We start from the raw sequence: 25,194 nt of genomic DNA, 5'->3' as shown, positions 1-25,194 counted from the left end.
TATGGTATCACATCGCCTTACTTCATGCTGCAGAGTGGTTGAGGCAAATGCACAACACTTAAAAGGCACTCGGACAGGAACATGGAGGGGAAAGTTTTAGAAGAATAACTTAAATGGGAATCTGGATGAGTTGGACGGAATGCTCTGTTTTTGTGCTGAATTACGAGATTACTCCATTATCCAATGAGTTGTTTGTGTGAACTGGTGGCTGCCATTTTCATACTGCAGCAGTGCTGGCACTGGATTGGCCTTGGGGCGTGCCAAGGTCAGGAGGGGTTGTGTGTAAGTGTGAGCCATTAATTGTTCCCCTGACTGCAAGCTGTTGGCAGAATACAACGTGAATGGTGTTTGTCAGTCAGCACTGCCAACAGTGCGAGGAGAAGCAAGAAACCAATGTATTATTCAGTGCGTTACTGTCTATTTACAAAACTTGGGTAGATTCTCGTGTCTCTATGCCAACAGGGAGGACAAACAAATGAAATTTTTTTCTCTGCTTTCTATTGCAGAGAGTGTGAACAATGAACAAATTGCTGATCTCTTCCTGGATGGTGTCTTTCCAGTTTTAAATTCTTTAAAAGCTAAATGATATAAGGCACCGAGGTGTGAGTAAAGTCATGGTAATTATAATATGAAGGTCACGGTCAAGTTTGGGCTAGGGGTTGTCAAGGGGCAAGCCAAAGTTCCCCTGTGGCTGATTAAAGACCGGAGCTCAAAATAGGTGTAAGATTACACACAGTTTTTCAGCAAAATGTCCATTGTACAGTGTGCTCCCACTCTTCACCACTTCCAGCATTGACTCAGTGGGCTGAATGGCCTCCCACTGTGTTGAAATGATGTGCTGATCAATAAGGCAATGCCACCATTGCACCAGTGTTCACTGTGTTTATTGTATCCATGCCTTCACTCACACGTGAAAGCACAAAGATAGGGTTACAATTGTTTGATGGTCTTTAAAGTCTCCTCCCTCCGTTGCTAGTTCCCATGCCCCAGTTTTTCTTTCTCGATCCCCTCTCACTCTCCTTCTCTTCCCCTCTTTCTCTGGGGTAATTTTAACCCAACTCACCTATTGGGAAGCAGATGGGATAAGCCGATTTCACATCTCACCTGGTATTGTCTTCGAGACTCTAAAATACCCCCTCCCCCACAGTAAAACCTATTTCTGCATGATACAATCGATTTGCATCATTCCCCTATCCCCTCTCCTTTCCTCCATCCATTCTTTTCTTGCTTTCTCCAGGCAAGTCAAGTTTGTTGTCATGTGCACAAGTATGGTCAGGTACAGGTACAATGCAATTATTTGCTGCAGCCTCTCCGGCAAGTAGCTTCAGACAACACATTCCCTCTCTCCAGTGGTCTCCAAACTACAAGGAACAAATTGCTGAAGGAACTCAGTGGGTCAGGCAGAGTTGTGGAAGCAGAGGAATAGCCAAGGTTTTGGGTTGAGGGCCTGCATCAGGACCTGCCTACATCCGTTCATTTGAAGGGTCTCCATCCCTTCTCCCCCACTGGTGCTGCTCGACCCACTGATTCCAGCATCTGCAAGTCACAGACTGGTATCTCTGTGAAACCAAATAGCTTCGGGGCCTGTGAAGGAGCGTGGCCTGTGTTGGTTTCCATGGTAATATTTTTGCTTTGATTGCTATCTTTCTGTTACCAGTGTGTACACAGTGAGCTCCCACAATCAGCAGTTGGACACTTGGAGTGGAGGAGGGAGGGAGGCAGGAATGGAGGGAAGGAGGAGAATTTACTCATGAACAGTTTAGAAGAGTGGACTCTTCTTCCTCTTCTAAATGGAATACTGTATCACCTTGAAGTGTCTCATCCAAAATGCAGTCCCTCCTCCTTTGCTGCACTGCGCTGTCAGCCTAGTTTTGTACTTCAGCAGGACCCAGACCCTGGTTTCGAGGTAACATGGGAAACCGATTTGACACAGAGAGATTGCAGGCTTGTGACCATGCTGGATAGCCCCTCGTTTGTCAGCTTTGGGTCTTTGTTACCTTTGGTTGTGTGTTCGGGAGTGTGAAAGGGGAATTGGTCTGAGGTATCATATTTTATATTCTCTCTCTCTCGCTCTCTCTTATACCTATTATTTTTTTATATATAAGAGAGAGAGACAGAAAGACCAGGAAACCGAGTCTGTGAAACCTGTCTTGGTTAATTAACACTTGGAGTGGGATCCTCGCTGCACTCCATCCAAGGCTAATGTAGCCTGTGACAGTGGGTGAGTAGAGCCCTCACCCCTCCATATTAGCTTTAATTATTTTGTAACGAAAAAATGGAGAGGATAAAATCATAGTTCATGGTGAGTGAAGGCTGTCACCTTGGGGAACATACTCAGGCTGCTCTGATCTCCAGGGGCACTGGAAAGTAAGCGGAAAAGCAACAGGTGGACATTTGTTTATGGAGTAGAGCACATGGGGGTAGGAGGTAGCTGATGCCTCGACCTTCCCAGCCCAAGCTAACCTGAACCAGAAGCAGACGTTTGTGATTTGTTGTGAAGGTAACTAGGAATCACAAACAAGAGAGAATCTGCATATGCTGGACATCTAAGCAACACACACAATATGCTGGCGGAATTCAGCAAGCCAGGCATCTCTTTTCCATAGGTGCAGCCTGGCCTGCTGAGTCCCTCCAGCATTTTGTGTGTGTTAACTAGGAATCAATTCTCATTGCTTAGTGCAGATGGGATCCAATCAGAAGTGGAGGACAACAGATTGGTTAAGCCTTCAACTATATTAAAAATAATTCACATGCCAAAATAGTAATGGCACTTTCATAGCAAAGGAAGATCAAGCAAAGAAAGACTACAGAGGTGAAAAGCCAATACAAAGACTGTAGATGCTGGAATCTGCAGCAATAAGCAATGTCGTGGCAGAATCAGCAGCCTCTGTGGGGTGGGGGGAGGGGAATTGTCAATGTTTTGGGTTGAAATTCTGTATTACAAGTCCCGATGCAGGTTTCAACCCGAAGCTTTGACCAGTCCTGTCCTCCCACAGGTAATGATCAACCTGCTAAGTTCCTCCACATGTTGCTCCAGATATTAGAAATCAGAAATAAAAACAGAAAATGCTGGAAAACCTCAGCAGGTCAAGCAGTGTCTGTGTACAGAGAACACGCTTAATCAGGACGTGAACACGCTTATTCGTAATCGGGTATTTCACTGATTGCATTTTGAATGTTGTTTGCCTTTGTGGTCTGTGTGAGTTAAGGTGCTGATAAGCATTCCACTTCAGAGATGTGGCTTTAGTGGGAGTGGTTACTCGCCTGTTAGATTGTATTGAAGATTATTTCCAGGTCGATTGAAGACCAGTGGGATATTGTCCCAGCAATGTCCTGATGTGGCATGGCTGATACTCTCCCCGAGGCAGTTGTGCACGTAATGAACCCGTAGGTCATGTACCTAATAATATCCAGGTCATGCATCTAATGAAGTTCCTGGCCACACAACACACAGTTCCTCCAGGGGTTGTGGGAAATGGACTTCCTTTGTTATTAGCAACAAACAAAGTGCTGGAGGAACTCAGTGAGTCTGACAACATATGGACAGTCGGTGTTTTGGGTCCAGACATACCAGTTGGACTGGAAGAGTAGAATTGAAATGTTGACCTGAAACGTTGATGCTCCACGTCCCTTCACAGGCACTACCTGACCTGCTGAGTTCCTCCAGCAGTTTTGTCTGTTTGTTTCACGTTCCGGCATCTGGAGTCTCTTGTGTCCCTTCAGTATTTACTCACTGGAACACCATGAGCTCATCACAAAAGAGACACCAATTAAAGGGTGCGCTCTGTCTCCTGATTCCTGGCCTCAGTGGTCAGACTAACGTTAATGGGGTGGAGGGGTTTACGATGGGACACAAGGAGCTCGAGACTCTGTGGAGAAGCTCGATGGCCCATTGAAATAAGCCTTGTAGTGTGATGTTCCAGAAAGAGCTGCTCCATCAACCAGCCAGACTGGACCTACAGGGCAATAACTACATAAACCATAGATAAGATAAAGGAGCTGATTGATGGCTGTCAGATTGCAAAATTTTTTGAATTGTTTCACTTTTCTATAATAAGCAGGTTTTAATTTTGAACCCTTACAAGCAATTCCAGTTCCGACCAGTTTTAAAAAGCTTACAGGTAGAATCATTGCAAGATAAGATACGACAGTTACTGGTACTTTCACCCTTAATAAAACCATTGCTTCCTCTCAGTAAACAGATACGAAAACGCCCAACTCTTTAACTGTGACCTCATCGACTGAACACTCTCTGTAATGAGATAATTTGCTCAGGTGTAAACCTACCCACACACAATGCAAATGCTGATAAGAACCGAGGCTGCGGTTTCTAGTCCAACCTGGTGAGTTCTCTGGGAATACGTACTGCCTCCTGGATAACATGCAAAACTGTATCATGTCTCAGGGGAATGCAAGTGATCTCAGTAGCAGTTAATTTGACTGATAGCATATTATTATTTAATTATTTATGGTTTTTATATTGCTATATCTATACTCTATTCTTGGTTGGTGCAACTGTAACGAAACACAATTTCCCTCTGGATCAATAATGACTATGACTATGATGTCGTAGCAGTGGCACCACTTCAAAGACACTTCGTTGGTCATTAAGAGGTTTAAACATAACAAATGGGAGCAGGAGTAGGCCGTTTGGCCCTTTACGCCTGTCCCACCATTTGGCAAGGTCAGGGCTGATCTAACTCAACTCCCTGATCCTGCAATATCCCCGTTTCCTTGTGAATATGTAATGACATTAATTACGACGCTGTTTTGGCTCATGATGCCAACAGTAAGAAGGTGACCATGTATCATGAATGATAAGACAGTAACGAACTGGGACCCAGCTAGGGTAGGGTAACCCTCAACCAAATTCCCCCTGAGGTCAGTTATAGAGACTCCTGAAGAGATACAGCATGGCAAAAGGCCTTTCAGCCTACTGTTTCCATGCTGAAAATCAACCAGCCATTCACATCAATCACGTTTCATGCTCCCCACGTTCCCAGCAGCACTGCCCAGACTCTACCCCTTACCCTCACTCTGGCCAATTGACCCACAGACCCACACGTCACGGGGACGTGAGAGGAAATCGCAGTACCCAGGGAAACACACACGGTCACGGAGAACGTGCCAACTCCACGGTACCTTGCGGAGCTGTGCGATAGTGGCTGTACTGGCTCTGCAAACTGTGCTGTCCTGGACTGGCTGTGGGATCTTCCTTACCACTTTGCCTGCGTGTTAGTTTTAATGTAAGTAGCTGCGCCTGTCGCGTGTTTGCAGATGTTGAAGCTGGGCTCTCCCACCTGCCGTCCTCCCCACTGGCGTCAGTAGAGAGGGAAGGTTAGGGAGAGGGAGTTGGCACAATTCCATTTGCCCCCTCCGAGCTTCTGTGTTACCAAAGGTCCTTGTAACAGAGAACTGTTGGTGTTCAGTTCTGGAGGGGTGAATGTTTCTCCTCTTAAGCTTCAGCAGAGCAGAAGATCCAACAGCAAGCAACTCCTTTCCTCATCGATTAGAGGGGATGTTAATACCAAGGAGGACCGTAACGGGATACAAGGCTTACAAAATGACCGTGTAAATGGTTAGGTCAAAGTCAGCAAGCTATTTAGGCAACATGAGCCTAAGTTTCTTGAGTAAAGGTTCACAAATAATTAAAGGTTATTAATGAGACTAATTATGCGAGGGAGTGGGCACGTGGCCAAGTGGTTAAGGCATTGGACTAGCGACCTGAAGGTCATGAGTTCGAGTCCCAGCCGAGGTAACGTGCTGTGTCCTTGAGCAAGGCACTTAATCACATATTGCTCTGCGCCGACACTGGTGCCAAGCTGTATGGGTCCTAATGCCCTTCCCTTGGACAACATTGGTGTTGCAAAGAGGGGAGACTTGCAGCATGGGCAACTGCTGGTCTTCCACACAACCTCGCCCAGGCCTGGGCCCTGAAGAATGAAGACTTTCCAGGCGCAGATCCACGGTCTCACAAGACTAAGGGATGCCTTTACTATGCAAGGGATAAATAGTAAGGTACAGATAAGATGTAAATGGTTACATGCCTGTGTTGGAACATAGATGACCCTGGCCTCAGTATACTGAAGAAGATGCAAGAAGACTCACAAAGTCAGTGCCAGGATTAAGGTTATATCTATCAGGTCATTAACCCGTTTCCTCCTGTGCCTAGTTCATCACTTTTGTAAAATAAAGGGTTAGCTTCCGTCTCTCTGAGCATGAGCCTTTGGAAATCTCTTCCTGAAATGGTGGGGCAAGCAATGGTTCCAATTATGTTTCAGGCAAAGCTCAACAGATTGTCAGTGACACATTCACAAAGTGCTGGAGGAACTCAGCAGGCCAGGCAGCATCTATGAAAAGGAGTACAGTGGATATTTCAGTCCTGCTGAAGGGTCCCAGCCTGAAACGTTGACTATACTCTTTTCAATAGATGCTGCCTGGCCCTGCTGAGTTCCTCCAGCATTTTGTGTGTGTTGCTCGGATTTCTAGCATCTGCAGATTTTCTCTTGTTTGTGAACAGATTTGTCAGTGAGTGACTGTGGGTGAGCTAAGGTTATGTAGGTTAGATAGAGAGGTGGAGTTGAGGTTAGCCACGTCTTGTTGAATGGTAGGGAAGGATTGACCTGCTCCTAGATCAATCCAACTTGATAGATATGGGGAGAAAAGGTTTCTTTCCATGGCAATCCCGTCAAACATCTTGGCTGTTTGAATTCATTTTGGCTTGCCCGTAGACGACAGAAGATGGTGGTCAATGGGACATATTCTAGCTGGAGGTCTGTGAATAGTGATGTTCTTCAGAGATGTGGACCTCTGCTGTTTGAGATGTATTATAAATGACCTTTATGAAAATGTAGATAAGTAGGTTTGTAAGTTTGCAGATGATAAGAAAATTCATAGTGTTGTAGATAGCGTAGAACAGTGGTTCTCAACGTGGGCCATATGGCTCCCCAGGAGGCCATGCTGGATTTTGAAGAGGCCACAAGTAAAACAAAAACAAGAAATTGAAGCCACAGGAGTTTCTGAGTAGGCCATGAGTTTGCTGTTTTATTACTAAACGATATAAATAAAAAAAAATAAATGAATATATTTAATTTAATTGGAATCCTGAATGTAAAATATGCTAGATTATGCAAAACAGCTGACATATATTACCTCAGATAGGTTTGAAAAACTGAATTTATTAAACAAACAGCTACAAGGAAAAAAACTGCAATCTCATATACAAAGAGGCTATTACCACATCCCTTGGAAAACTCATGCAACTTTTCAGCAGCAGTATTGGATGTTGTGAGTTTATGTAATTTCCTTCAGTGGCCACTCTTAAAATTAGAACTGTAAGATGATGATTTGATTGTATATCGTGAAACAACGACACACTGATGCAGAATTTCAGTCCAGAGACCTGCTGGAGGTGCATATTCCAGATTGGGTGGTGGATCCATTTGGAGTGAATGTGACTGATATCGACACCACATTGCATGAATGTCTTGCTGAGCTGCAAAGTGATAGAACAGCTCAAGCAAATTCAAACGCAGCAAGCAAAATTCCTGGGTAACTAGTGATATTCAAAATAAGTTTCCACAGCTCTAGGACAAAGCAAAATTGTTTTTAATTGGGTTTTCCACCTTTTTACTAGCTGAATGTGGTTTGAGTCAAGCTCTTCACCTATCAAAAGCTCATAACTGTCATGACATTGTGAAAAAGAGGTGATTTTCAATTATCTTTAACCAAGTTGAAACTGGATATTCCAAAACCCACTAGTTTGTATCAGTTGCAAAGATGTCACCAAGTACCCTAAGTAACAATATTAAGTGCTTTTTCATTGCTGGTTGGAAGAGTATTATCTATATTATAAATAAAGTATCCTCTTCAGAGGATTGAAATAGTTTTTCATATACACCTGTAACATTATGTTTAACATACAATAATTCCTATAACCTGTCAAAACATAAATATTGACTGTATATAGGAATAATTTTACAGTTGACCAAAAATAAACCATCAGCAATTAACACAGACTGTGGAGGGTGATAGGGGTGGGGGTGGGCACAGGGATAAATGAAAGTCACAAGTGGTCCATGAGCAGAAGAAAGTTGAGGACTCCTGGCATAGAAGACTGTCGAAGAATACAGTTGCAGATATGGGAGGGAAAATTGCCAAATGTGAAGTAGTACACCTTGGTAGGTCAAATGTAAAGAGACAGAGATATCTTGGGGTCCAAGTTCATAGCTCCCTGAAAGATTGGTAGCCTGGTGAAGAAGGCACATGATATGCTGGCCTTTTTTAGTTGAGACACTGAGTTCAAAGCTCAGGAAGTTATGCTGCAACTTTATATAATTCCAGTTAGGCTGCACCTGGAGATACGCATACAGGTTTCCCCCGCCATCCGAAGGTAGAGCGTTCCTGTGAAACGGTCGTAAGCCGGAATGTCGTAAAGTGAAGAAGCAATTACCATTTATTTATATGGGAAAAATTTGTGAGCATTTGCAGACCAAAAATACCCTACCAAATCATGCCAAATAACACATAAAACCTAAAATAACAGTAACGTATAATAAAAGCAGGAATGATATGATAAATACACAGCCTATATAAAGTAAAAATACTTTCCTACAATCATTGCCGCACTGTTCTCCGTAGCGAAAATCTCACACAAGCGCTCTCAGCAGAAACACTCTCTCCAGTAACCTTTAAGGTATGAAGCTGCTAAATCATACCAAATAATGCATAAAAATACATAGCCTATATAAAGTAGAAATAGTGTATGTACAGTATAGTATCACTTACCGGAATCGGGAAGACAGCGCTGAGCACACTAATGATAGTGTGTTAGGCTGAGATATCGGAGGTTGTGGTGGTGCAGTGGCCCCCACCCTCCAGGCCACCGACCAATACCGATCCGCGAAGCATGCAAGGGTACAGCGGTAGCAGGGGCGCACCCAGCACATCTTTAAGAAAAAAGCCGAAATAAACAAGCTAATTAATTAGGTGCCGCCCGGCACATAAATGTCGGCCCAGATCAGAGGCGACACAGTGGGCTTTTTTCTTAAAGATGTGCTGGGTGCGTCCTGGCTACCGCTGCATTCTCCACGGATCAGTATCTGTCCACGGCCCGGAGGTTGGTGTGGTGGGACACTGGGGTGTTATCTCATCGTCATCTGTTTCCATCAGGGCAGCCAAGTCATCTTCTTCTATGTCTGCCTGCCTCAATGTCGAAGGTCGAGGTTTGTCGTCTGCTGTGGCTGATGTGGAAGGCTTGCTTGACTGCTTAGCCTCGTGCATTTTTCTATCATACAGTTCTTTGTAAGCACTCAAACCATCTTGCAAATATGCCCTAAACCGACGTAACCTTTCAAAATTTAAGTCGTACTTTTCTGCAAACAATGCAGCGAAAATCTCACGCAGTTGCTTCACGTTCAATTCCTGGACGACTTCACTTTCAGTCCGTTCGCTACTGCATTCGGTTTCGATTGTTATCCTTTCCTCTTCCAATTGCACCAGCTCTTCATCTATCAGTTCTTGGTCATGGGATGCCAAAACCTCTTCAACATCATCTTCGTCAACTTCCACAAGCCAAACTCACTTTGTCCTTACTTCGTTCACCACGATCAAAACGCTTAATTATGTCTAGTTTTACACCAAGTGTAACACCCTTACGAGCTCTTTTAAGCCTTTCCGATACCTTAGAACTCATCTTGCTAACGGCTGCTCACAGGCACGTGTTTAAGCAATGGCGGCTAGAATGCAGTTCCGAGGGAGGAGCTTGGCTGCTCGGAGCGTGCGCTGCCTTTTTCGTAACAGTGAAAACACCTTCTGTTAGCGAAAACAGGTAACTAATGTAGGTCTTTCATAACAGTGAGGTTTCGTAAAGCGAGCATTCGAAAAGCAGGGGACACCTGTACAGTTCTGGTCACTCCATTATAGGAAGGATGTTGAGGGTGTGGAAGTGGTTTACCAGGATGCTGCCTGGACTATAGGGCATGTGCTATAATGAGAGGTTGGACAAACTTGGGTTGTTTTCTCTGGAACAGAGGCTGAGGGGAAATCTGATAGAGGTTTATAAGATAGAGTAGACCAACAGTATCCTTTTTCCTGGGGTTGAAATGTCTAATACCAGAGGCCATGCACTTAAGGCAGTGGTCCCCAACCACCGGGCCGCAAAGCATGTGCTACTGGGCCGCGAGGAAATGATATGATTTGGCAATATGAAATGATATGAGTCAGCTGTACCTTTCCTCATTCCCTGTCACACCAACTGTTGAACTTGAAAGCACGTGAGGTCATTACCCACGCGTCATCCATGTCAGCGCGGGAAGAAGATGAACTCCCCGAGCTTGCAAATGATGGCAGACTGAAAAGTATGTTTGACATAACATCTCTGCCGGCATTCTGGATCAAAGTCAAAGCTAAATATCCTGAGGTAGCCATGAAAGCACTGAAAACGTTGCTTCCATTTCCAACATATCTCTGCACTGAATGCAACGAAAACTAAATTGCGGAATAGACTGGACATGAGGAATCCCCTTTGAGTATCGATGTCTCCTATCACCCCTCGATAGGACCGTGTTGTTGCAGGGAAACAAGCCCAAGGCTCCCACTGATTCAGCGATATTGGAGTGTTGCAATGAATGATTTTATAGGTTCATACGGGGAAAATATGCGCTTATGTGTTTAATATTAAATTCGTTAGATACACTTAATTTCATTTCTAAAAGGGTTTATTAGCCACTTATAAGTGACTTATAGTTGACTTATCACCTATATTCCGGTCATGATTAACACCCCCACCAGCACCACTAGGGATGTCCCATATTAGCCGGGACATCCTGTATATTGGGCTAAATTGGTTTGTCCCATATTTCCCCCCCTAAGGTAGTGTTCCTATGAAACCTTTCATACAAAAATGGTGTAAAGCAAAAACCAATTACCATTAATTTATATGGGAAAAATTTTTGAGCGTTCCCAGACCCAAAAAATGACCTACCAAATCATACCAAATAACACATAAAACCTAAAATAACACTAACATATAGTAAAAGCAGGAATGATATGATAAATACACAGCCTATATAAAGTAGAAATAATGTATGTACAGTGAGTTTCACCGAACAGAATCACCAAAACCGATTTGTAGGAAAAAAATCAGCACATACACTGATGCGCACGTTATGTATGCGCACACAGGTGCCCGCGCAAGGCTTCATGGTCATGGTAGTCTTTCTCGGCGTAAACACAGTGAGTAAGTTGGCAACGCCCGCCCCCCCCCCCCCCCCCGGGCTGGTCCGCAAGAATATTGTCAATGTTAAACCGGTCTACGGTGCAAAAAAGGTTGGGGACCCCTGATTTAAGGTGAGAGGGAGTAAGTTCAAAGGAGATGTGAGGGGAAAGTTTTTTACACAGAGAGTGGTGGGTGTCTGGAATTATGTTGCCAGGGGTGGGAGTGGAGGCAGATATATTAGGGAATTTTAAGAGATAGTTAGATAGGCACATGAATGTTAGGGAAATAAAAGGATATGAACATTGTGTTGGCAGAGGGGATTAGTTTAGTTGGCCATTTGATTACTAATTGAATTGGTTCAGCACCACTTTGTGGGCCGAAGGGCCTGTTCCTGTACTGTACTGGTCTACATTCAATCTAAAAGAACTGCAGCAACACACAGTCACACAATCTGCTGGAGGAATCCTTTGGGTTGAGCAGCATCTGTGGAGGAAAGTAATTGTTGATGTTTCTGTTTGAAACTCTGCATCATATTTTGAGCCAAAATGTTATCAATTTCTTCCCTCCCCACAAAGGTTACTTGACCCTCCAAGTTCCTCCAGTAACTCGTTTGTTGTTCCAGATTCCAGCATCTGCCCTCTTGTGTCTTTATCTACAAAATCCCACCTCTCCACATTCTCCTTTCCAGGGACAATGGAACGTTCATTATAAGAGTGTCATCAAAGATCCAATAACAAAATTACGGCAAATGCAAGCAGGAGTTTTCCACTGAGGTTGGGTGGGACTACTACTAGAGGTCATGGGTTAAGGGAAAAAGGTGGGAAGATTAAAGGGAACATGAGGGGAAACTTCTTCGCTCAGAGGGTCCTGAGAGTGTGGAATGAGCTGCCAGCACAAGTGGTGCACGCCAGCGTAATTTCAATGTTTAAGTGGAGTTTGGATAGGTACATGAATAGCAGGAATATGGAGAACTATGGTCCCAATGCAGGTTGATGGGAATGGGCCGTTTAAATGGTTTTCACATGGACTAGATGGGCCGAAAGGCCTATTTCTGTGCTGTACTCTATGACTCTAATAAGGTATCCATGACTATCTCCTTTATCCAGGGAGTTACGGGATCTGGAAATCACCCCACAGGGAGATGGCATGGATGGATTTATGGGGATAACCATGCAGTGTGGAAAAATGAGAAGTTATTCACCATCTGCGTAAAGTGGAGAAGCAGAATGTCAAGAGTCAGAATGGAAATTAGATTTATTCTCACTGGCGTGAATTTGTTTTTTGTGCAACAGCAGTGGCAGTACAGTGTAAAAGTACAAAAATAGTCTGGAGAAAGGAATAATGAGAGCATTCATGGGTTCATGGACCATTCAGGAATCTGATGGTGGAGGAGTAAAGGCTGAATTGTTGAACGTGGGTCTTCAGGCTCCTGAAGCTCCTCCCTGATGGTGGCCACTTCTTGGATGGTGAGGATCCTGGTGATGGATGCGGCCTCAAAGGGATTTTCTTGATAGTGGGAGAGAAGTGCCTGCCCTGCTTTACAGTCTGCTCACCAGGTTGTGATGCAACCTGTCAAAATGCTCTGCTTCGTACATCTCTGGAAATTTGTAATAGTCCTTGGTGACGTACTGAATTTGCACAAGCTCCTAGTGAAGGCTGCTGTGTTTCCTCCCACAGTCCCAAGCTGTACGGGGTAGGTTAATTGGTCGTCGTGACTTGTTCTGTGATCAGGTTAGAGTTGCAAGGGTGGCATGGCTCAAAGGGCCAGCAGGGTCTGCTCCGCATTGAATTGTTAAATTGGTAAATAAGTGGGGACGGAGTCAATGTTCAGAGGTATCTGGATGTGTTTGTAGGCATGTCATCGAAAACCAACAAGTAGGTGAGGCAAGTGCAAGGAATGCAGTTGTTAAAATGGCCATATTGAGAGGGTTTGAGGACAGGAGTAAAGGAATTGTATTGCATTTCTCCTGGTCCTTAGTAAACCCTCATCTGGAATATTATATGCAGTTCTGGTCTCTTAACCCAAGGAAGGATGTACTTGCCACGGACGGAGTGCAGTGAAGTTTCGCCAGACTGGTTCCAGGGATGGTCGGTTTGTCATATGAGGAAAGATTTGTATTTTTTTTTATGTGAGTGACAGGGTCAAAGATTGTTATTGTCACTTTTTTTTACTGCGAGGAAGGGAGGGGATTTTTTGGGGTCTGCAAGTATTGATTTTTTTTTTGTGCCGGGGTGGAGAGTTGATATTTTTTCTTTCATCAACACCCATGGTCTTTCTGTATTTAATGGCCATCTGGAGAAGACAAAGATCAGAGTTGTATTAATAATGCATACTTTGACAATAAAATGAACCTTTGAATAGATTTGGATTGTATTGTCTTCAGAATCAGGTTTAATATTGGCATATGTTGTGAAATTTGTTGTTGTGTAGTATATTTCAATACGTAATAACAGAAATTGTAAATTACAGTTAATATTATTTTAAAATTTAAATTAAATACATAGAAAGGAGAAAGAGAGAAGAGAATAATAAGAAAAAAATGTTGTGCAGCAGTGTCCATAGGTTCAATTTCCATTCACAGGGGAAGAAGGATTCATTCAAAGAGTGAGAGAAGATCTCTTTGAAACTTGCGATATTTAGAAAAGCCTCCCCTGGCTGGATGCAAGGAGGATTTATCCCTGACACAGATGTTAATAACTCGGGTAACAGTCAATGGTTTAAGGCTGAGTTGAGAAATTTCTGCACTCAGAGGCTCATGAGACTTTGGAATTCTCTACCCTGTGAGACTCTAATAGTTCAGCCGTTGAGTTCATGCCAAACGGAGATGAGTAGATCTTTTGGATATTGATGGAATAGGAATAATACAGGGAAATGATGTTGAGGTAGAAGACCAGCCAAGAGCTCGGCGAATGATAGACCGGGTTTGAGGGGCCGAATGGCCTGCTTCATGCATTGTTGAATTGACATGGATGGAGGAGTAGAAGCTGATGGTGAATTGATGTCAAGGGGTGGAGGAGGGGAGGCTGGTGTGAAGCAGGAACACCAACCAGACGCCAAAGTGCTAAACTGCCCATTTCGGCAAAGAAGTGTGTGTGTGTGTGTGTGTGTGTGTGTGTGTGTGAGAGAGAGACAGCCAAAGACAAATGGGTCTAACACTGTTATTTCTTTGAACAGGAAGAACATGATTTCAGGAGGAGAGAGTATCCAGATGAATGGAGACATGCCCCATGACAGTGGTGGTGCAGGTGGGAGCCATGAGGTGCCGGATGAACTGAAGAAAACCGGAAGGTAAGACCAGAAATTCTGTGACATTAGTAAAGGTTACCATCAAGTCTAGTGTTTGGCTGCATTCTGGGCATTGTTGGGGCTAGAGTGGGTGGTGCTTTGTGACACACGCCAATGCCTTTGATATACTTTTTTCCTTTTCCAATATAGATTTATTAATTGATTACCGAATCATATCATTACTGCTGTATTCTGCCATTCAGGCTGTTTACATTTAATTAAGCCGGAACACACTCAAACCCGTGTCACACCCATTATTCCTGGAAATCCTGCTTTGTATCGATGTATACAGAGTGCTCCTTCTCCAGGTACACATGGGGACAGGTGTAACCTAGGAAGAGGGCAGAGCCCTCAACTGCCCACCTACCTCTTAGAGCTGTGAATGACCATTTTGGCCAGGTCAAGGATCAAACTGACCAGGAGATCCCCCAGTTGACCCACCTGTTGACCAGAGATCAGGAGCATGGGGCTAAACTTGAGCACCCCTTTCAGGTATTCAGATAGAGGCTGCAACTTCTCATGTTCCATATATACATGATACACTGTCTTGTCCTGGCCATAGACATGACAAGCGCTGGAGAGCCTGTAAATCAACTTTAGAATCTGTTAATAGACTGTGTTCAATAGATGGTAAAATTCAGTGATTATTTCCCAAAATATGGCTGTTTGATGTCTGAATTTATATGGATTGCTCGGTTTCATTAAACCTTGAAACATTGAAATTGTGCCATGTTATGTAGTTGGAAAGGTTAGAGGGATAAGATCCAAACGCAGGCGAATGGGACTGGTTTAGACTGGCATGGCGAGTTGGGATGAAGGGCCTTTTTCCGTGCTGTATAACACTGTGACACTATGATGGATTATTCATGGAGAATTCGGAGTTTCAATGTTTATTTTTTCTTTTTATTATTATTCCTGTCAGGGGAAGTCTAACCCAAAGGAGGTGTTTTCCTAAAATCGAACTTCCCAGATGAATTATATTGACATGGGTTCTATGGGAATGACCAATTCCTCGAACTGAAAGATGGTAGATTGTTGGGAACGCCATCTTCAGTTGCTTTGAACTTTTGTCTTTATCGGTGACCTATGGACCCTCAGAGCCAGGGTGGAAACAAGTCGTCCTTGATTCTGAGCAAAAATGCAAATATAAATAAATAGCAATAAATAACAAGTATGAAATAACAAGATAAAGAGTCCTTAAAGTGAGACCGTCAGTTGTGGGAGCATCAGAAATGGAATGAGTGTATCGATCCCCTTTTGTTCAAGAGCCTGATGGTTGAGGGGTAGTAACTGTTCCTGAACCTGGTGGTGAAAGTGCGGAGCAATGTTCCCTCTGAGGTGTGTGTGTGTGCGTGTGTGTGTGTATATATATATATATATATATATATATATATATATATATATATATATATATATATATACACGCGCGCGCACAAAGAAATTTAAACTGAGCACAAATGGCTGTCACCCTCTCCCTCATTGGCATGTTAAGTATAACTCACAATCATACATAATCAAATTTCCTTTTCCAGTTTCTGACGCGGACGGTGTTGACAACGTGGAGTTTGTGACGATTTGTGTGCAGATTTTAGAACTGGCTTATCTATACTGTTTTTATTGAAGAAATTATTCAGTGCGCACATGTTGTCACTGGGGAAAAGGTTGCACAGCGCAAGAATTTTGCGCACACTGGTCATAACAAATTAGAGGGAACATCGGTCCTGAGGCACACTATTCTCTGTGTGTAAAAATAAATAAAGAATTTCTCTGCACATCTCCTTTAAATTTTCCTCCTCTCACTTTCAATGAATGTCTCCTAACGTTGGACATTTCTACCCTGATAGAAAGTATTTCACTGTCCACTGTCTGATTTTATTAAACTTTTCTTTTGTCTGACACCTTAGATTCTTCGGTGGTTTTGTGGCAGACATCAAGAGGAAAATCCCGTGGTATGCCAGCGATTTTTATGACGCACTGAGCATCCAGTCTTTGTCTGCCATCATGTTCATCTACCTGGGGACCGTAACCAACGCCATCACCTTCGGAGGACTCCTTGGAGACGCAACGGACAACATGCAGGTTCGGGGCTCTGATGACTTGACAGATACACGTTCCGACCGGGGGCTCAGTGTGTTAATCACACGTATGATTACATTGCAGATACTGCGCAGAATTTTCACTCCCTGGGATGGCAAGCGTGGTGGTGTCACATCACACTGTGTGTGAGGTGTCAGTGAGCAGAATGATTTGAGAATATTGAGGGGCGTCCCCAGTGAACTATGGGGCTGGACAAGCCAGATGTAAAGATAGCGGTTTCCCTGGCTGGTAATTGGTACTTGGTTTATTATGGTCTTGCAGCAAGTTACAGTGAAATGCTTTTGTTTGCATCTGTTCTGACAGTTCATTCGTAATTACATTGAGATAGTGAAAAGCAGAATGGAATGCAGAACAGTGTTACAGTTACAGAGAATGTGCAGTCCAGGCAAATAAAGTACAAGTGCCATGGTGAGGTAGTCTGGGAGATCAGGAGTTCATCTTTACCTGACAAGGAGTTGGTTCTACAGCCTTGTAGCATCAGGGTAGAAGTTGTCTTTGATGATAGTGGTTTGTGTTTTCAAGCTTTTGTATGTTCTGACCAAAGGAAGTGGAGAGAAGAGAGAGTGTCTACGACGAGAGCCGGTTGGATTGGGTTTTGAACCAGTCCCAAAATGTGTGGTCAGAACAATGCAGAATGGGAACAGGCCTGTCAGCCCACGATGTTGTGCTGAGTTATGAACGTCATGTAGAGGGCAGAGAGGAAAAGAAATCCTTCCATCAGAGGATGGTGAATCTTTGAATCTCTCCATCACTCAGTACGTTTGAGCTTCGGCGCTGTCTTTGTGGAGTTCACATGATCTCCCTGTGACTGTGTGGGTTTCCTCCAGGCATTCTGGTTTCCCCCCATACACATAGAGCAATACAGCATGAGTACAGGCCCTTTGGTCCATTGAGTCCATGTTGACCACAGTGTTAATTCCAATTTCCTGTCTTCAGGCCAGATCCTTTCAGGCTCCTCCTGTCCACGTACCCAGCCAAATGCTTCTTAATGACACAACTGTACCTGCCTGAACCACTCTCCCTAGCAGTTTGTTCCATATACTCACCACCCTCAGTACAGAAAAGTTCCTCTCAGGTGCCTTTTAAATCTTTTCCTTCTCAACTTAAAATTATGACCCTTTGTTTTCAATTCCCCAACCTTGGGGAAAAGACCAGCTACCCTATTTATGCCTATCGTGATTGTACATACATCTGTGAGGTTCTCCCTCATTCTCCTACGTTCTAAGGAATGAAGCCCTAGCCCTGCCAGCCTCTCCCTATAACTCCGACCTCCAGTCCGACCAACATCTTTATATATCTGCACTCTTTCCAGTTTAACTGCACCTTCCCTCCGAGTGCGATGCACAGCTGTGACCTGATTTCAGGTTTCAGGTTTGGATTTATCTAGCACATGTACAGTGAAATGTGACATTTACGTTAACAGCCAAAACACCCAAGAATGTGTTGAGGGCAGCCCACAACCATCACCACACATTCCAGTGCCAACATTGTATGCCCACAATGCTTGGCAGAAAAACACAGAACACAACCAGCAACAGCGAAACTCATGCACATACACAGTCCTCAAACCCCAGGACAGGCTGCCGTCACCAGTGGACTCCTGGATTCGCAGGCAAGGGGTCCTGACTTCCCCAATGAACTCACAGAGATTCTCAGACCCAGGCTCCAGCCATTGGGTCTCATCTACTGACCTTCAGGTTTTGATCTAGATGTCTAATTGACCTTCAAGATTTGATCTAGACGCCTGATCGACCTTCGGGCTTCAATCTGGACGCCTGGTCGACCTTCAGCCTTTGATCTGGACATCGGCTCGAACTTTGGCCTTTGATCTTGACGTCCGGTCGACCTTCGGCCTTTGATCTTGATGTACAGTCGACCTTCGGCCTTTGATCTTGATGTCCAGTCGACCTTTGGCCTTTGATCTGGATGCCTGGTCAACTTTTGGCCTTTGATCTGGACGCCCGGATGACCTTCAGGCTTTGATGTGGACATCTAATCAACCTTGGGCCTTGATCTTCGGTATTGACCCAGGACTTTTGGATGCTGACGAAAGAGGATCATGGATGAGGGCCTGAAGTTCGGGCTCAAATGCCAGAATTGTCGATGATGGGAGCCTGAAATCTAGGGCTTGAACTTCGGTCTCACTGTCACCAAACATCCTTGCTGGTCTGCGGGCCTGACATCCGATCCCGACCTCGCTGCTGCCCTTCGAACGCAGAGGCTTCGACTCTGGCCTGTCCTATAATTCCCCCACATCCCTGTCCCTAAGTCCGAACTTGACCTGTAATTCCCCTCTTGTCCCCAAAAGCATCCTTACAGACCAAAAATAACTAAAAAAAAACCAAGTCTGAGCCAAGACCTCGATGGAGACCGCAGCTCAGTGTCATCTTGAAAAATAATGTCCCAGCTCTTGCGCACAATGCCCTCATTGCTGAAAGACTGAAGACATGCGAGGTGGTAGATTAACGGGTTTGGGTATGTTAACTGTAGTATGTAGGTGAGGGATAGAATGTGTGAGTAGTTCTTGGGAATAACGGACAGCAAAATAGGATTCATGTGTACATAGATGCCTGATGGTTGCCATAGACTGACGGACTGAGGTGCTTTCTCCGTATTGTATGATACCATGGCTCAAAAAGATGGATTTTTGAAAAAATTTTTAAGGGGACCACAGGATTTGGGCTCAGTCACTGCCAGAAAGTGTGGTCTGGGTAATGAATGGAAGAACCTGTTTGAGGGGTTTTACTTCTGAAAGATCTACTCAATTTGTCAGTAACTTTCTTACACCAGTGGTCGCTGGGTTTATATTTGCCCAATGTGGAAACATCTCAATCAGACCTTATAAATTTTAAGGATCTTTATATTAGGATCATCATTATATAGATTTGTGATTGTATGCCTAAGCATTGTGGCTAGGTCAGGCTAGAGTTGGTGATAATTAGAATTAGGGTTATGGCATTAAAGGGCACAGTTGACTGGTTTCACTGCTCCTCAATTATGATTGTCTTTTTGTATGCATCTTGCACACTGACATTGACCTTGGGCATCAGATTAACATAGAACCAGGAGGAAGGTACATGATACGCCCCACCACCCAAGCACCATTCACATCCTGCCCACCATTCCGTAATAACAATGGCTGATCTTCTAAATCAACAGCTTACTGCTCAATTCCTCAAATTCTTCTGCGGGCACCAGTCAATAGATCCTGCTTTTGTACAAACTCGATGCCCGACAATTTACTTCATTCAGGGGTAGAAAATGCCGAAGATTCTCACCTTCCGAGTAAAGACACTTCATTTCATCACATCCCTTATCCCTAGTTCTCCCACTATTCCTGTTGCTGTGGTACATGTATGCTCAGGTGCAATGAAAAATCTACTTGCGGTGACATAACAGGTATATTGCACAGATGCAGCTTTCATATAAAAACATAAATTAGACATAAATTATGCACAACTTTGACAAGAAAACACAATTAGAACAAAAAAAGTTAATTTTAATGCAAAGTGATTATAGTGATGCTAAACCTGATGTTCGGTTGAGAATTGAATGGTTAAATGGAAGTAGCTCTTCTTGAACCTGGTGGTATGGGATTTTGGGCTTCTATGCCTCCAGCCCGATGGTAGCTGTGAGAAGGTGGCTTGGCCTGGACAGTGGGAATCTTTGATAATGAAGCAGTGCCTCCTGTAGATAACACTGATGGTGGAGAGGTTGTCCAACTCGAGCACAGATCTTGCTTTAGCTCTTATTCTTTTGCTTGGTTCTGCAAAGTAGCAAATGTAAATTCAGAAAAGCAATACAGAAAATGTTGGAGATACTATGCAGGTTAGGCAGCATCTATAAAGAGAGGCAGAAATGGTACAGGCTGATGACCTTTCATCAGAACAGAACAATTCCCTCATAAACTGGAAAGACTGCTTATCTGAAATTGTTGATTCTGTGTTGAGCCCCAACTTCTGTAGCATGCTGGATGGAAGACCAAGTGGAGTCCCTTGGGCTTCACTAGAACACTGTACGGAGCCAGAGACACAGAGGTCACCATGGGAGTAAGAAAGAGAATTAAAGGCTCAAGAACACTTGTTGAGTGAAGTGATGGGAACTGATGGTACCTTGCACATTCGCTGCCAGGAAATGTGAGCACAGGCAGTGGTTGAGACAACTAATATGGATGTGTCTTACGGAAACTCGGTGAACAAGAGAGAGACAGGATGAGAAAGAAGGGAAGAGGCATTGGCCAGTCAGGGTCAAGTGGTCACTCCATGTAATTCTGCTGTATTTCCTCTGCCCTAGGTTGGAAGGCCGGCAAATGGAACTTCAAGGCCAGGCATTTGTCAGTTTGTTAATTCAATTTCTGCTCTTCCTCAGGGCGTGCTGGAGAGTTTCCTGGGCACAGCCATCAGTGGAGCCACCTTCTGTCTCTTTTCTGGACAACCTCTCACCATTCTGAGCAGCACGGGGCCAGTGCTAGTCTTCGAACGTCTCCTCTTCAGCTTCAGCAAGTAGGTTTGATGTCAATGCACACTGAGCACTGCAGGGTTGGAGAAGGGATCAGAAAGTAGGCGTGACCCATGGCAGCCGGGTGAGAAGTCAGAGGGCATGGGGGCAAGTAAATTCTGGGCCAAGGCTTCATGACGAACGACCTGAGAGGACAGAAGACCACGGGTGCAAGCTCTGAGAGTGTCGCCAATTAATTATCTTCCCCCTCATTTTCTGTACAGCAACCCTTTTCAAGTATTTATCAAGTTTCCTTTTGAAATTGTTTCCAATATTCTGTATGGAGTTGCATTTCAAATCCACACATCCTCCTGCCTGACATCCTCCACCATATCCTTGGGCCTTCTGTGTCCTCTGGTCACTCACCCTCCTGTCACTGAGCACAATTACTCTGTCTAAAACTTTTATGATATTTAGACCTTGAGATTAATCTTAGCATTGATCAATTTCCAGCTGGATCTGCCTCAGTGAGCACTGAGATTCAGGTGAATACAGTCAGTCAGGTGCTGAGTGTTTAAATTTAGATCTCTTTTTCCATGCTGTGACTAAAGTTGTTATGTCAGCATCTCCCACTGCCCTCTGCTAATTGGGAAGTGGTGTTAATTACAGTGGTGGCTGACAGAGTCCGAGGGTACAGTCCCTCATGCAGTGCAGCACTCCCTCAGTACGGTCCACACTGCCTCGGTCCCTCCCACAGTGGGACATTTCCCCCACCCCCACCATCAGTGCGGTGATCCCACGATGCTGCCCCTCCAACAGTCGGGTATTCACACTGTACTATCCCCTCCAACAGTTGGGTATTCACACTGTACTGCCCTCCAACAGTCGGGTATTCACACTGTACTATCCTCTCCAACAGTTGGGTATTCACACTGTACTGCCGTCCAACAGTCGGGTATTCACACTGTACTATCCTCTCCAACAGTCGGGTATTCACACTGTACTACCCCTCCAACAGTCGGGTATTCACACTGTACTGCCCTCCAACAGTCGGGTATTCACACTGTACTACCCCTCCAACAGTCGGGTATTCACACTGTACTACCCCTCCCATGATGCACTGATCCAGTAGTAATGATGCCCTAAATCCCTTCCTTCTTCTTCCGCCACCTGAATGTTTCTCCCGAGAGGAGAGACTGGGAGTGGGTGGTGTTTGGTGGTGACAGTCCACACTGAGCTCTTGGCACGGCACTGAGCCAAACTTCACTTCCTGATATCTGCACCAGTCAGGACGCATTGGTGTCAGTGGCTTCGTGTGACCTCCACTGTCCCCTGATCAGATGCTCCTGGTGGGTAACTTGTTCTGTCCCATCTCCTGTATCCGGCTGGTGCTGTGTATTGGCAGTAGTACCCTGTGCCAGGAATAGACGTGTTGTTCCTGTGTCAGCTGTTTCTCTGTGGGTGGCACTATCTGTCACACTCACTCCAGCTCCCTCCCTCCCTCCCTCCCCCCCATCTCTCTCTCTCTCGCTTGCTCTCTCACTCTTTCACATTCTCTCTCCATCACTGACCCACTCTATCTCATCCTCACTCATAATATTTGTCATCATCTCTTTCTTCCTGTAGCCTGCCTGACTCTTTTTCTGCCTCTCTGCTCCATCTCCTTCTCTGACCCTCTCTGTAAAATCATTTTCTCCATCTCTGTATGTCTCTTTGTCCTTAACCTTTTCTCTCTATCTCCCTGTCTCTTTGTCTCTCTATCTTCCTCTGCTTTTTACTCCATTTACATTTTTGTCCTTTTCAATATCTTTCCCTTCCATCTCTCTGTATCTTTCAGTCTATTAATAATTTCTCAATCCTTCGCAATTATTTTTCTATATATCTCTCTCTCTCTGTCTAACTCCCTCTGTCTAACTCTCTCTGTCTATCTCTCTCTCTCTCTCTCACTCTCTCTCTCACTCTCCCTCTCTAACACACTCTCTCTCTCTCTCTCTCTCTCTAACTCTCCCATTCCCCCATCACCCCTCCCCCCACCTATCCATCTGCCTGTTGCTCTCTCAAATACTGTCCCTTGCTGTCTAGTTCTTTGTAATTATCTCACACACACGGTCAGGAGGTTGTGAGTACGCCTGCTCTAGAACTGAGTGTCAGGCTTCCACACTGCCTCTCTGCTGCAGTAGTGAGAGATTGCTTCTCTGTTCAATGTCACGTGTGCCAGGTGTGATGTTGAAATCTGGATGTAGCTGCCTGTCAGGGACAGAGGAGATGTCAAGCGATTTTGTGAAGAGAATAGTTGTCCTCTGTGTCGTGAGCTCAGTGAGAGAAGCGATTATTGAATCCAGTTAGTATCATCAGGAAACAACTGACCTAGTGATGAAGGAGGGACCTATGGAGGAGTAAAGAATCATGAACAGCAGGTAAGGTCAATACACATAGCTAGTTTCTCAGGGAAAGATAATCCAAAACTGGAGGGCATCGGTTTAAAGTGAGAGGGGAGAGAATTAAAACTGACATGAGGATCAAATGTTTCAAGCATATAGACCACACTTCAAGTATTGTGTTCAGTTCTAGTCACCCCATCATGGGAAAGATGTGGACACTTTAGAGAGGGTGCAGAGGAGATTTACCAGGATGATGCCTGGATTGGAGAGCATGTGCTAAGATTGAGTGAGCTAGCGCTTTTCTCTTTGGATCAAAGGAAGAAGAGAGGTGACTTTATTGGTGTACAAGATGATAGTAGGTGTAGGTCGAGCGGACAGACGGATTTTTTCCGGGGTGGAAATGGCTAATAAGAGCAGGCATAATTTTATGGTGGTTGGAGGAAAGTATGGGGAGGGGGAGTCAAAAGTAAATTTTCTTTTTTTACACTGAGTGGAGGATGCATGGAACACCCTGGCAGGGGTGGTGGTAAAGGTCAAAACATTAGGAATATTAAAGAAACTCTTAGATAGGCACATGGAAGATAGAAAAATAGAGGGCTATGTGGGAGGGAAGGGTTGGATTGATCTTAGAGTACGTTAAAAGGTCAGTACAACATTGTGGGCTGAAGGCCTGTATTGTGCTATACTGTTCTATGTTCATATATGAAACATGCTACTAGAGGTACAATAGCAATATTAAGGAACTTGAGCATGTACGTGGATAGGAACAGTTTAGAGGGTAATGGGCCACACACTGACGAATGGGACTAGTTTAGATCAGGATCATTGCTGATGTGGGCAAATTGGAAGAATGCTGTAACTTCCCCAAGCCCAAACCTTAACTTACCCGCATCCTAACCAGAGCATGCAGCTGAGTGATAGAATCTGAGGGCAGATAATAGGAATATGAGGAAAACAGACAGCAGGGGGAATTAATGGGGGAATGGATTGGACAGTGAGTTAGAATAGGCTTGATGGGACAAAATGGCTGCCTTCTGTGCTCTAAGAGGTCATGCTACATGAAGCAGGCACGTGACTTGGAGACAGGTTGGAGCTCCCTTCAGTGAGTCACTGGCCCTGTTCCCACTGACCTATGAACACTGTGCAAAGGTTGTAGGGTTCAGAGAACTAATCATCCTGATCTGTGATTTCAGAGCCAAAGGGGCCCTTGATAAAGTTTAAAGACAGAACCGCATTATATTAGCAACTTTCACCAGCTCAGTATGTCCAAGAGCACTTCTCACTGAAGCATAGACAACACTCAAGAGCTAGTTTCTGTATGGCGTGCTCCCACAGCTACGTCAATCTGTGTTAATAAGGGGTCATCAGTAACCAGGATACTGCGATAACTGCTCTTCCTCAAGACAAAGTCACAGAATCATCTCTGTACACCAGAGAGGGGATCGGGGTAAAAGTAACTTGTATTCCTTATGAGTAAAGTTATATGGCTGATTCCCTATCAGCTTACTGTTAGAGTACATTCAACAAGGCAGCACCCTCCCAGTATTGCACTCGAGCATCAGACTAGATGTATGTAGCGACACATCAGGAATGGGGTTTGAGTCCACCACCACCAACCTGGGGTTTACCGGCCCCTTGCTTAACGTCATTGATCCACAGCATTAAAAAAAGGGTTGGGAACCTCTGTTCTATGGGTAGATTGACTTATTGTTGTCACGTGTACTGAGATAAAGTGTAAAACTTAGTTCATACAGATTATGTCATCACATCCATTC

The 25,194-nt window shown here is 44.5% G+C and overlaps 1 protein-coding gene across 5 annotated transcripts in view; it reads left to right on the top strand.

The window, feature by feature from the left end:
- Nucleotides 1-25,194, top strand: part of LOC140196760 (electrogenic sodium bicarbonate cotransporter 1-like) — a 220,145-nt gene that overhangs the window by 99,520 nt on the left and 95,431 nt on the right. For all 5 annotated transcript variants that reach the window (XM_072256490.1, XM_072256492.1, XM_072256489.1 and 2 more), the window contains 3 exons: nucleotides 14,394-14,507; nucleotides 16,409-16,583; nucleotides 20,970-21,103. In XM_072256490.1, the coding sequence (XP_072112591.1) occupies nucleotides 14,394-14,507; nucleotides 16,409-16,583; nucleotides 20,970-21,103 (423 nt within the window). The remainder of the gene's footprint in view (nucleotides 1-14,393; nucleotides 14,508-16,408; nucleotides 16,584-20,969; nucleotides 21,104-25,194) is intronic.

Source organism: Mobula birostris, chromosome 4, assembly GCF_030028105.1.
Source record: "Mobula birostris isolate sMobBir1 chromosome 4, sMobBir1.hap1, whole genome shotgun sequence".
Lineage (NCBI taxonomy): Eukaryota > Metazoa > Chordata > Chondrichthyes > Myliobatiformes > Myliobatidae > Mobula > Mobula birostris.
Note: the sequence above shows the minus strand (reverse complement) of the source record. Positions and strands in the feature narration are given on the sequence as shown.